The 13,166-nt window shown below is 46.9% G+C and overlaps 1 protein-coding gene across 1 annotated transcript in view; it reads left to right on the top strand.

Annotated features, from left to right (window-relative positions):
- The first annotated feature begins 1,099 nt into the window (after positions 1-1,099).
- SLC22A2 (solute carrier family 22 member 2) overlaps positions 1,100-13,166 on the top strand; it is a 33,263-nt gene continuing 21,196 nt past the window's right edge. Inside the window, exons 1-4 of the mRNA XM_084776820.1 lie at positions 1,100-1,643; positions 3,855-3,958; positions 9,681-9,835; positions 12,602-12,770. Of these exons, the coding sequence (XP_084632946.1) occupies positions 1,230-1,643; positions 3,855-3,958; positions 9,681-9,835; positions 12,602-12,770 (842 nt within the window). The 5' untranslated portion in view covers positions 1,100-1,229. The remainder of the gene's footprint in view (positions 1,644-3,854; positions 3,959-9,680; positions 9,836-12,601; positions 12,771-13,166) is intronic.

Raw genomic sequence — 13,166 nt, 5'->3', positions numbered from 1 at the left:
GGCAGACAAGGCCATTGGAGGCAGTCTCGGACATCCTCACCAGGGTCCAGCCAGCAGCTGCAGGGAGAGGGAGACTACTATGGGTCACTGGTTTTGGACTGAGCTGTCACACAGAAGAGAAGGAGGGGCAGGGGAGAGGAGGAGAGGGAAGGGAGGATAGCGGAAAGAGGGAACGGGGGGGGGTGAGTGAGAGTGCACAGAAGAGAAGAGGGGAGAGATTGACAGAAAGATGGGCTGCGTTCCTGTTTATCATGCAGGTTTGTCAGCAGGCCACCCTTCTCTGCTTTGCTTGGCAGCATCACAGTGCCCTGGGATTTTTCTGTCCAGTAGGAAAGACACTGCCTGTTTACCTGGCTTTGGGTGCACCAGCATCCTAAAGGAACATTGTTACATTAGGGTAATTAACACAGCTGAAATAACCTACAACAACAACAAAATGACAACGGAACAAATCCACCCATGCCCTACATTTGCACTTGGGGTGTGTGTGTGTGTGTGTGTGTGTGTGTGTGTGTCTGTGTGTCTGTGTGTGAAATGTGTTATTCTTTCCTCACAAGGGGATGAAGAGGAAGGACATATCAGGGTTGAAAGGCAAGAATGCCAAACTGGAGCGAACCCTTTGAAAAGTCAAAAACGATCCAATCTGAGAGAAATCAAAGCAAGACACCACAGCATGCCGCTCCAGTGTGTGTCACTTACAAAAGGATCCAGGAGAACATTCAAGAAGGTTAGAGGTGAACCCATTCCCTGGTGCATGTGCAACCAAATGCATGTGCCGTCTCTATCACACCTTTGCAGGAGAGGCTGGCTGTGTAGGTGACATTAGTATGTATTAATTTTCTGGCCACTTAATGCGCTAGAGAAAGATTAACCGGCTGTGGGATGTTAAGGGACTCAGATTTCTCCCTGTGGGATACAGAGGAGGATTGTTTGTAGTGCTGGTGTGAGGCAGAGGCGAGCTCACAGAGAATGAGGCTACAGTAAACACATCACACTCCAGGGCCCGCTCTGGGCATTTCCGGACAGCAAGGTCTTCCCCCATTGGAGAGGTACAGTTGGAAGTTGGACTGCCCAAGGAAAGTCTGACCCGAAGGCTGGTCCCTCTCTAAATAAACTAATGCTCACCCTTTGACTCTTGGTCAAGAGTCGTCCTGAGCTGACCGTAGCCGCCTTCAGCAGCATTTTGAGCTCTGCAGGTGAAGCCTCAGGACCAGCTGCCTCCAGGAACCATGCCGACCGTGGATGATATTCTAGAACATATCGGGGAATTCCACCTTTTCCAGAAACAGACATTTTTCCTCTTATCTCTGCTCTCGGGTGTCTTCACCCCCATCTACGTGGGCATCGTCTTCCTAGGCTTCACCCCTGACCACCGCTGCTGGAGTCCCGGGGCGGCCGAGCTGAGCCAGCAATGCGGCTGGACTCTGGCAGAGGAGATGAACTACACCGTGCCGGGCCTGGGGTCTGCGGGCCAGGCCTCCTACCTCAGCCAGTGCATGCAGTATGAGGTGGATTGGAACCAGAGTGCCCTTGGCTGTGTGGACCCGCTGTCCAGCCTGACTACCAACAGGAGCCACCTGCCCCTGAGCCCCTGCCAGCATGGCTGGGTATATGACACTCCCGGCTCCTCCATCGTCACTGAGGTAAGTGAGCTCAGCAATCAGGAGGTGGGGGGAAGTAAATAATCAAGTTTGTCTCCAGGAAGAACCAGGAAATACATGGTTCTTATACTTGCCCAGACGTGCTTTCTGGACCTGTATGCCTTATAGAATCCTAGTTTCCTGGTAAAAACATGCAGCCTCTCACTTGCCTGAGGTAGTTAAGGGAGAGCTCCCTGGATGCTGACAGGCATGATTCTGGTATGTGCAGGTCTCAGCAGTGAGCAACACACAAGCACACAGCGGGATGCCCAAAAAGCGATGCCCGTAGCCCTGCTCTTACACTACCACACATACGTCACCAGACCCTCCTTCAAAATGTGTTCTGCTAAGGGGTATCTCAAGATGCCCTTTTCTCCAGAAATAGTTTTTCCTCTTTAGCGTAGCCAAAATGCCCAAAGGAAACTTTGGGGTTGGGGGTTAGACCATGACACAATTATTTTTTGTTTTGTTTTGTTTCTTTGTTTTTTACAAGACAGGGTTTCTTTGTGTAGCCCTGGCTGTCCTAGACTCACTCTGTAGACCAGGCTGGCCTCAAACTCACAGAGATCCACCTGCCTCTGCCTCCCAAGTGCTGGCATTAAAGGCATGCGCCACTGTTCCCAGCCACAATTATTTTTATTAAAAAGTGTAGTCACAGGGAAAGGCAAGATGGCTTAGAGGGTCACGGCACTTGCCATGCAAGCCTGACAACTTGAGGTCAGTCCCAGAACCCACATAAAACAAAAGGAGATAACCAACTCCACAGAGTTGTCCTCTGACTTCCACATGCATGCAGTAACATGTGCATACCTACTCACACACATTATACACACACAAACCACGATAATATAAGTGTTTTAAACAAAAGAAGATACAGACGTCGGCCGAGGGTATTGCCTTGTAAGCATGAGAGCCTGAGTTCAATCTCCAGAACCCACAGGAAAAAAGGCAGGTGTGGTCATGTGATCATACTTCCTGCACCTAGGGGAGCAAGGACAGTTGGGTACCCAACACTTGCTAGCCATCCAGCCAAACCTAGTTGGCCAGATTCAGGCCAATGAGTGACTCTACCTCAAATTAAAAAAAAAAAAAAAAAAAAAGTAAGTTTGGCTCTTCAGAAGCGCCAGTGGGGCCACTCTGGACCCCTAATTGTGTGTACACACCTGTGCACACACAAACATTCACATTCATGCATGCGCACACGTACTTGTGATCTAATTGTGAAGCCTCATTCCACAAAGAGAACAGCAAGTGTGGAAACTTACTGTGGAATTGTCCCGCACACACAAAGGAAGCTGTTAAGCAGCAGTCAGAAGACACTGCCTGGGTCCTGTGAGGCTAGCCTGGCCTTCAGGGGAAGAGCCTCATGGGGCGGGGCAGGGTGGGGGTGGGGGCCTGAAATGGTCTTCACACCACATCAAGGCTCCTGGAACGGACACACCTGCTGCTCTAAAACAGCTCTGCAGAGTGACTCGCCTCGCCCCTTTGTACAGAGGTCGGGAAACTGAGGCCAGAGCAGAAGAATTTGGTGGCCGAGTAAGAGATAACAGAGTGAGTGTTGGAAGGCCATCGCTTGCCTGCCAGGTGATCACCGTCCACTCTCCACCTGCCTTCAAAGCAAACCCCACCAAATGGCAGGACACCTTGAATCCCCCTATTGTTTAAAGGGGGTGGGGGATGGAGTAGCTAAAAGATGCTCACCGCTCACTTCCTCACTAGCTGCATATGTGTATCAAGTGTCTGCCTCCACTCACATCTGTGTCTTACGAATGCAAGGAAGAAGATGGCTTTGTCTCCGAGTCACAACCTGCTTTAGGCCGATAATTAGGCAATAATTAGCCAAATGCCAGCCTCATGCTAAATGGATTCCAGGAGAAGGCTTTTGGAGGAGTATAGATAATTAGCATGGGTTAGGACACAGCTGGGTTATTGGCAGTCAGGTCAAGAACTGCTCGGATAAGTACCACACAGTAATCAGCTGAACCCCTGCGGCTCCCAGGAACTCCCAGTTAGGAATATTCAGTGAGATCTCTGAGCTGATTCGTCGTGTCTGAGATTCTAACAGCATTTTCTCCCTCTCCCCACCTCCCGTTCTTCTCTCCCCCATCCCCTACCCCCCACCCTCCACCCCCTACCCCCCACCCCACCCTCCACCCCCTACCCCCCACCCCACCCTCCACCCCCTGGCTTGGACCGCCCCTCACATCTGGACAGTTTAACCTGGTGTGCGCTCGCTCCTGGATGCTGGACCTGTTTCAGTCAGTAGTGAACGTGGGGTTCTTCATCGGTGCGGTGGGGATTGGCTACTTGGCAGACAGGTAGGTGAAACACCTGCGGGCCTTTTCAAATAACCTACAGGTTCAGACAGCACTTGGGCTCACCTACCCTATGTGAACCCGTCCCTGCCTCAAACACACAGACGGCCCGCTCCCTCCCACCCACCTTAATGGTGGTTGCTTTTATAATCTTGGATTTTTTTTTTCCAGCTGCTTTGATAATAATGACTCATGTTTTATGCTCAGATCCTCCAGAGGTCAGGGGAGGAGGTTTCCACCACCAGGCAGGAGGTTTTCCTTCCGGGCTCTCTACCAGTTCAGGGCTAGAAAAGAAGGTAACAACCAGCTTAAACCTTCTTGTGGTTCTCAGTCTCTTCTTCGGCCTCACTGTTCCCCCACACAGTCACGAGCCTTCAGGAGCTGTGAGCTCCATCCATCCGGGCCAGCTAATTTTTATATCAGAAACCCCATCTCTAGGCCCTCTGGCTCCATCTGTCTGTATTTAGTCTCTCTACTGGCCAAGCTGTGCCTCCTGGCTCTGGCTTATCACCACTGTGGACTCCTACTCACTGTATAATTTTTTTTTAATTTTCATATTTTTGTGCATTTCATTTATCCATTGATTTTTTTTACCTTTTTGATTCATATATTATTTCATTCTCCTTCTTCCCTTTGCTCCCTCCAGTCCCTCCAGAGTCCCCCAAAACTCTCAAACTGAGACCCTCCTCTTCTTCGATTGTTGTTGCTAACACACACATATATGAACAAGTATATAAATACCACCGGCTGCACCTGTCTTTGTTGTGTGTATATGGTCTCAGGGCCGACCCGGACAACCAGCCGAGGAGCTCATCCCTGGGAGAGGCTAATTCTCAGTCTTTGCTGCCTCTAGTTCTTTGTCTAGGGGCGGGGACCGGTGAGATTGTTTCCCCCTCCCGGGTTACTATGTCTACTGACATTGTCAATGTCTGCGTCTTGTCTATGCAGCCATTTCTAAAAAGAGACAGTCACACCGCATACTTTAGATGCCCTGGTCCTCTGGCTCCTACAGTCTTTCCAGACCTTTTCCATGATGTTCCTTGAGCCACCGATGCGTGCGCTGTGCTGCAGGTGTATTCACTGGGGCTGGGTGCCCCATCATCCATTGGCCTTTGCATTGTGTCTGGTTACAGTTTCCTGCAACGGTCTCCATTTGCTCTAGACAGACAGACACTTCCTGTTCGAGGAAGAGTAATGGCTACACTTACCTGTTGGGTATAAAGATAAGACTTGGACTACAGTTCAGGAAGTTCTCTACAGCAGACACCTTTGCTCTGCAGACGACCATTAGCTAGTAAGGGGAGTCCTCAACAGAGGCAGGAGTGAGACTTGTGGATACCTGGGTATAGGGGCCAATGATACAATATTCATAGCCCCCCCACGACCCCCCCCCGCCCCGCCATGTACAAAGCGCTTTCCATAAGCCAGGCACTGAACTCCAAGACAGCACCACTCTATTGCCGGCAACCGAACAGCGTACTGATATGCACCTGGGTATTTGCATGCATACTACATACTATGATGCTACATTTGCATGGTCTGTATGTGTGTATACAGAAAGACAGGCTAGAAGTAGCATTCCTATAACCTAAGTACAGCGAGTGCATGACCAGATGGGAGAACACAAGTGGGAAGTGATACGCTTTACGTGTTGACTGCACTTGTTTTCAATGAAATTTAGTTACAAGTGTATATAACTCTTAATAATGGCCATATTAAACAAATATAAATATAAATATGTTTGACTCAGAAATACGCAGCGACTGCGTCCTGTGCTTGTTGCCTTTTCAAGCTTCCCACAACAATCTTTCGACTTCGAATACAATCTAAGTGTAAGACAGCTTTCTTCGGTTATACATCAAGCTGGCATCAAAACTGCAGAGGAATTAAAGGCTCGTAAGAATGTACTGCCTTTACAAGAGCCTGGGGCCTCGTTGGCAGCAGGAGGGAGGATCAGTGGAGGAGGAGGCACTGTGCCAAAAGTCACAACGCGTTTGTAACTGTCTGCTCAGCCTCTCTGGCGAGGCTCTTCCTGGGACTGGCTGTGGGAGGCTGTGAGGCGGACAGGAGCTCATTCGTTTTTATTGTGATTACACAGAACTGAGGGCAACTCTTTGCACGCTGCCCAGAGTAGTTAAGACAGACACATTAATGGGAGGTCCAGGGTCCAACTTCACTCGCTGGCCACAGGCCAGGCAGCTCCTGGTTCATCCATTCCTTGGCACACCAAGGTGGACATTAACACCAGATCTCCAGGACGCGTCACGCACGCAGGTGACAGCCTCACTCAGGAGCCTGTTAATGATTCTCATCCCACTCACTTAGGCCAGGTCCAACCCCTCCTCACAGAGCATTCTGGAGAAGAACCCCACCAGTTCCCCTCCCCCTCAAGTGAGCTCATCAGCCTGTTCCTATGTGGGAAACGTCTAGAAAGCTGTTACTCCATATTGCTCCTCTGGAGGCCTTCAGTGAGTCTCTGGTTCTTTCCCCAAAGCTACCTGGAGTTTTGCTGGTGACTGAACTTTTTCTTCTGTCCCACACGCACGCAAGAGGACAAAGCATGACTAAGAAAAAAAAGACATGCCTGCCTGTGTCTTCTGCGTGTTTAATTCTCACTACTGGCTTTAGACTTCATGAAATAAGTCAAGAATGTCATGGAAGCCCATTTTATCCACACACAGCAACCAACATTAAAATAAAATATATTGTCTCTCTTCAAATAAATTAAAATATGCCCTAATAGCTGATTGGGCATGATGTTTAGAAGAAAGCCAGGAGGATATTTCAAAAAGTATCCAAATAATAATACTGGGGTTGGGGGGGGGAGTAAGGAAAAAGAGAGAAAGAAGAAGGAATAAAAAGGAAGAAAAGATAGAAAGAAGGAAGGAAGGAGGGAAGGAAAATACATTGTCTTGAAGAAAAATCAAATTTTCCAGGGTCAGTTTGTGGCATAGATTTTGAAATTGGTCGTTTCCTAAAATGTCTTATTTATTTCTTCCCTCACAACTTCCCGGGGAAGGGTTTTGAGTGTCACCTGACACACAGAAAAGCGATTGTTCATCAGTTCCAAGTATGGTTCTCTAGTAAGGAATAACGAGGGCTCCATTTGGTGGCGTGCTCTCAGGCATTCAGTAGCAAAGCTTCTGGAGGGATCTGTCTGTCACAGGCGCCCAGAAGCAGCATGTGTGCCAGGGCAGCGCAGTGAACGCAGACAGCCTCAGAGGCTCTGGAGAGCAGTTATGATAAGCAAAGTAGGGCGTAACACGTTGTACGTCTGTTTCTTCCCTTGTTTAAATGTAACTTATTTAAATTGTATGTGTCAGTTGAATTTTAATAACTGCCGTGCTTAACATGTAATTTGCAATTATGTCCCAGTAGAATCGGCTCAAAGCGGAGCCTTTGGGCTGTGGTCAATTGTAACCAAACGTTTAGAATCATTGGAGACAAACTTACCACCAACTATACAGAGGAGCGTTTGCACTAGGCACCTTCATTTGTCCTCATTTGGGATCATGGCAGCCTTGTAAAGTAGATTTTACTACTTACCATTTACAGAGGCAGAAACTGAGGCAGGGTGGAATCGAAGTATTTCTTCCCAGAGATTAATGAACACAAAAGTCACCCCAGACTTTAATATAGGTCAGGCCATGACCCATCTGTCTAGGTGAGCCTGGGTCTCTGCGCCTTTACCCAGCTCCCAAATGATGCTGTTCACCCCTCCCCCAATCCAAGAGGTCCTGACCCCAAACTGGTACCCAGCCTCTCTGGCTCTGTCTATTTTTCATTAAATAATTTAAATTACTCTACAGTGTAGAGTAGTAGTGGAAGAGGGGTATCTCAAGCTACTAACTCAGACTTCTTAGGAAATGTCTTAGGGAAAAAAACCCACTCATACACATACAATAAAATAAATAAATAACCCAAGCGTGGTTGTATATCCATGGATTCCAATACTGGGGAGGCAGAAACCCTAGGCCAGACAGACAGCCTAGCCTACTTAGTAGTAGGGGAGAGACTCTATCTCAAAAAGCAAACTAAACAGCATCTGAGGAATGATGCTTGATGCTGGCCCCTGGCTTCCACATGCACACCGACATATATATGCACACACATACACACACAAACACATATGCACACATGTATACACACTCATATATATGCACACACATATACACATATACATATGTGCGCATATATATTTGCACACATACACATATATGCAAACACGCACACACAAACATATGCGTATACATATGTGCACACACATATATGCACAAGCATACCAAGAATGGATTGAAGACCCCAGAAAACCTCTCTGTTCCCCTCTGTGGGCAGGTCCCCAATGACCTAGGCACCTCCCAACAGGCTGCACCTCCTTAGAACTCATTGGTTCCCACCATTGCCACACTGAGGACCAAGTTCTTAATGCACGAGTTCTTGAGGGGACAAACCAGAACATAGTTTTGTGGGCAAGTAGGACAAAGTCCTGATGTCTCTCTATCTAATACCTCATGGAACCCCCTTTTCAGATAACCAGTTAGGGTTTGTTTTTCCCAATGTGAAGAAATGTGGTGATGTTGAGTAACTTACCCTCCATCACAGTAAGCAGTGGGGTCGGTTAGCCTCCAGTCATCGGCTTTTCCCCTCTACTCCATTTTCTTGGACAACTGGTGAGGGCTGAGTTCTTTAAGTAAAACTATGGGAACCATCCCACCAGGATGCTTCATAACAAACGCAACGACAACTGTGGGAAACCAACGTGGAAACTTTCTTAGGTAGGCAGTTGGCTGGGACTTAGTGCTACGCCCTCAGCTCACAGCTCTCTGATCTGACTAGACTAGACTTCCTGACAGGGCATCAGGAAGGCGGAACCTTCTCCCAGAAGAACAGCCACAGGACCTGGGTGAAGGGCATTCGATGAGCTTTACATTTACCCATGTAACTTCACAAAGGTTGTAAACAAAGCTGAAGTCAGGGCTCAGTGTGTGTGTGTGCATGTGTGTGCATGCATACGTGTGCATGTGCGTGTATATATGAGGGCATGTGTGAGTGCATGCCTATGTGAATGTGTGTGTGCCTGCATGTGTGTGTGCCTACATGTGTGTGCATGTGCACATGCATATGTGTGTGCATATGGATGCATGTGGACATGTACATGTGTGTGTACATGTGTGTGTGTATTAGGGCATATGTGCATGTGTGTATGTGTGTATGTGTGTGTATGTGTGTTGGGAGGAGGTATCAATTGACACCTCTAGAATTCAGAACTAACTCGGATTTTGATCCCAGCTTGAAATTGTCTGTGACTTTTCTCCAGTGTTCATGAGTCCAACTGTGATGGCTGACCTTGGCACCTTGTTGGAACCTAGAATCACCTAGAAGGCAGAAGTGTGCCTATGAGGGGTTGAGTAAGTTCACTGAGGTGGGAAGATCCACCTTGACTCTGCGCATCACCCTTCTATGAGCTGGGGCCCTGGCTGAGCAAGTGAGCTAAGTAGCAGCTGCCCCTGCTCTCTGCTTCCTGATTACAGATGCAAGCTGACCAGCTGCCTCGAGCTCCTTGCTCTGACTGCCCCTCTATGACGTGCTATACCATAGAACTGTGAACCAAAATAAGCCGTTTCTTCCATCCGCAAGCCGCCTTTACCAGGCACTTCGTCACACCGCAAGGAGAAGTAATAACATACCAGTTAACTCCACGCCCTTCCTTGATTCTTCTCCACAGGTTTGGCCGAAAGTTCTGCCTCTTGGTCACCATCCTCATCAATGCGACCTCTGGCGTTCTCATGGCGATTTCTCCCAACTATGCCTGGATGCTGGTGTTTCGCTTTCTCCAAGGACTGGTCAGCAAAGCAGGCTGGTTAATTGGCTATATCCTGAGTAAGAAGGTTTGGGGTGCTATGGGGTGCACATGGGGACTTTTAGTCACGTGGAACCTAGTTGGAAAGACAATGTTGGCTTTTATTCTGTACCTAAAGAATTTTTTAGTTGGGTGGTGGTGGCACATGTCTTTAATCCTAGCACAGGCAGGCCAGTCTGGTCTACAGAGCAAGTTCCAGGACAGCCAGGTCTATACAGAGAAACCCTGTCCTGGACCCCATTCCCCCACAAAAAAGAATTTTTTTAAACCACTCAATCAATTCGCTGTTTCTCCAATGAACAAAAAATATAGAGGCAGAATTGCCACACCACTCAGAGTCCTATTAACTTTTTTGGAATATTTGGTTTCTGAACCCTAGAGTGTCCTATGGAGAGACAGTCTAGCCTACCAAACCTATGCAGACAAAAGACTCCAAGATAGGAGATGTGCTGACATGTGAGGGAATTTTTCACTATATCTCATCTGTTCTGATAAACCGCTTAGGCTTACCTGCAGGGAAGCTGGGAACACAAACATGGCCGGCGGGCCTTGGTCCTTCAGCAAGATGTAGAATGAGCCAGGGGACAGGCTTTGGCATGCCCATGAGGGGTTATCTGAGGTAGGCTAACTGAGGTAGGAAGGCCCCCCTTCCTTGCTGGTAGCACCTTTCTATGTCCTGGAGTGGAGAGAAAAGTGGAGAGTGAGCTGCAAAATCTGGGGTATAATTTACTCCCTGGGAGCCGGAGTTGCGGTTAATGTCCTTGGGGTACAAAGGCTTAATTCTGTAGCCCAGAAGCTATCCAGCAGCTGAGGAAAATTAGCACCTATTTAAAGCTTAGAAACCCCCATGACGCCCCCTTCGGCTGCATTTGGGGATTAAGGGAGTAATACTGAAGCTTTCATTGCACAAGAGGTAAATAAAATTATGTGCTTATATAATTTTACCTGGTAACATGAATCTGGGGAGATTTCAAGGCAGAAAGAGAACATTATTCCTTCCAGAAAAGACAATAATAAACGGCTAGTGAACGAAGAACTTAGTGCGCACAGCTATTCGACCCATAATTTGGCTTCTAGGACGTACTGCATAGAAATCAACCACACAGATGTACATTTTGCCATCGGTCTCAGCCTCTTACCACTCATTTTGTCCAGAGTCGCTGTGAATGTCAAGTCCTTGATGCCCACCTCATAGCTCCTCCCTGCCCCCACCCTACATTTCCCTAGCCCGATCCAGGACCCCAGCCTCTTTGAAAGACGGACATTCACATTGGTCGAACACCTATGCCATTTCGTTTAATTAAACCAGCCTTTTGAAAGTATTTCAGATGGCTTGCAGTAACTTAGAGAAATAGGTTTAGCATGTATGTCTGTTGGACTAGAAATAGTTAAAAAATAGTTTTAAAAGCAGATTTGTGAGACTTTTGGTGCACGCCTTTAATCCCAGCACTCGGGAGGCAGAGGCAGGTGGATCACTGTGAGTTCGAGGCCAGCCTAGTCTAAAAAGTGAGTCCAGGATAGTCAAGGCTACACAGAGAAACCCTGTCTCAAAAAACAAAAAAAAAATAAAAAATAAAAAATAAAAATAAATAAAGTAAAGAATCTGGGACACGTGAAATTCCAATTTTAGTATGTCTGTCACGTGGAAACGACTTGTGTCCTAGCTCCTAGCGCACAGACCTTATATGTTTGTCATGACGCAGACGTGTGACCGTACATAAAACTGACTTCCCCTCCATGTACCGTGGTGGCTGGTTATATCTGAAAGGATATAAGAATCCTGAGTTGTATGTTCTCTATTGTCTAAGCTTTAACTACTCACCTCCCACTATGAAGGCTTCAAATAGATATGTATTTAACAACTCATTTGAAAAAAATGAGCTGTTGAAAATTTTTAAATGGCTGTTTTAGCAGGCTAGTACTAGCTAATTACTGCCCACCACAAGGTTTCTGTCTGTCACATAAATAAACATAATTACAAAATGATTATTTATCTCTGCAAGAAAGCAACTTTCATGTAAATGTTCATTTATATATGAAGCATCTATAACCCAAATTCAGTTTTTAATTCATTTGTTCATGTCTTGCATTACCACTGCCCAGTTTTTGTGCAAAATTTGTGTGAAATATAGTTACATTCATTCCTGAAATTTAAAAAATATTGTTTTATTTTATTTATGTATGTGTGTGCATGTGTATATGCCACACATGAACAGGTACCTGGGGAAGCCAGAAGAGGGTGTCAGATCCCATGAAACTGGAGTTAGACGTGGTTGTGGGTTACCTGACATGGGTGCTAGGAACTGAACTCAGGTCCCCTGCAAAGCAGCAAGTGCTATTAACCACTGAGCCATCTCTCAGCCCCGGAAATGTTGTTGTAGTTGTTGTTATTATTATTGTTGCTACTTTGGTTTTTGTTTTTTAATACATAAACATGTATGTAATCCAGAATGGCCTTGAATTTGCAAAAATTCCCCTGCCTCTACCTCTCTAGTACTGGGATTATAGGTATGAGACACCATGCCCAGCCTTATGCCTGAAATTTTTCTGTAAATCAAACAGATTTGTTCATTTTGTTAATATGGTTCAGTTAATGAGAGTTTATAATTAATACAATAACAAGAGCTACAACAAAATGTCCAACACACACACACACATACACTTTAAGTTATTTGGAGAGCTGTGTAGAAAATTCTAAATTAAGCCTATATTTTTTCAGCTGGTTGCCCTAAGGTTGGAAGCCAGCTTTGGCTCATCTCACTGACCACGTGGCTTCTTTTTTGTAGTTACAGAATTTGTTGGGCTGGGCTATCGCAGAACAGTGGGGATTTTTTACCAAGTCGCCTTCACCGTTGGGCTCCTGATACTAGCAGGCGTGGCCTACGTGATTCCCCGGTGGAGGTGGCTGCAATTTGCCGTGACTCTGCCGAACTTCTGCTTCCTGCTCTATTTCTGGTAAGTCTCCTGGGGAACGAAAAGAAGACGCAACAGGGTAATCTATTTCATCCAATGAGCCACCCTGCTTGTAAATGACAAGGCTGTTTCACAAAGAAGCCAAGTCCATGTTGATAAAATAAAAACTGCACAGTCCCCTGCTGGAAAGGCAATGTCGGGCAGCTTGGGACACAAGACTGTTGTGACCTGTTTCTTTCATCTCACGTTATTTACTTGATGTCTCGCTCCCAGCAGCTGGGGTCCAGCTTGGACGGCACACCCCTTAAAAAGTCAACAATGTTGCCCTTTGTTATTCGGTTACTCCTTTACAAAACCTCTGAGATGGACAGGCAGAGTGGCAAATGATTATGTCACTACTTCCCCATAGGTGTGACCAAGGCAGACATCTCCAGGCAG

The sequence above is a fragment of the Acomys minous genome (assembly GCF_964271855.1).
Source record: "Acomys minous genome assembly, chromosome: 3".
Classification (NCBI taxonomy): Eukaryota; Metazoa; Chordata; class Mammalia; order Rodentia; family Muridae; genus Acomys; species Acomys minous.
This window is presented reverse-complemented; position numbering and strand designations above follow the sequence as displayed.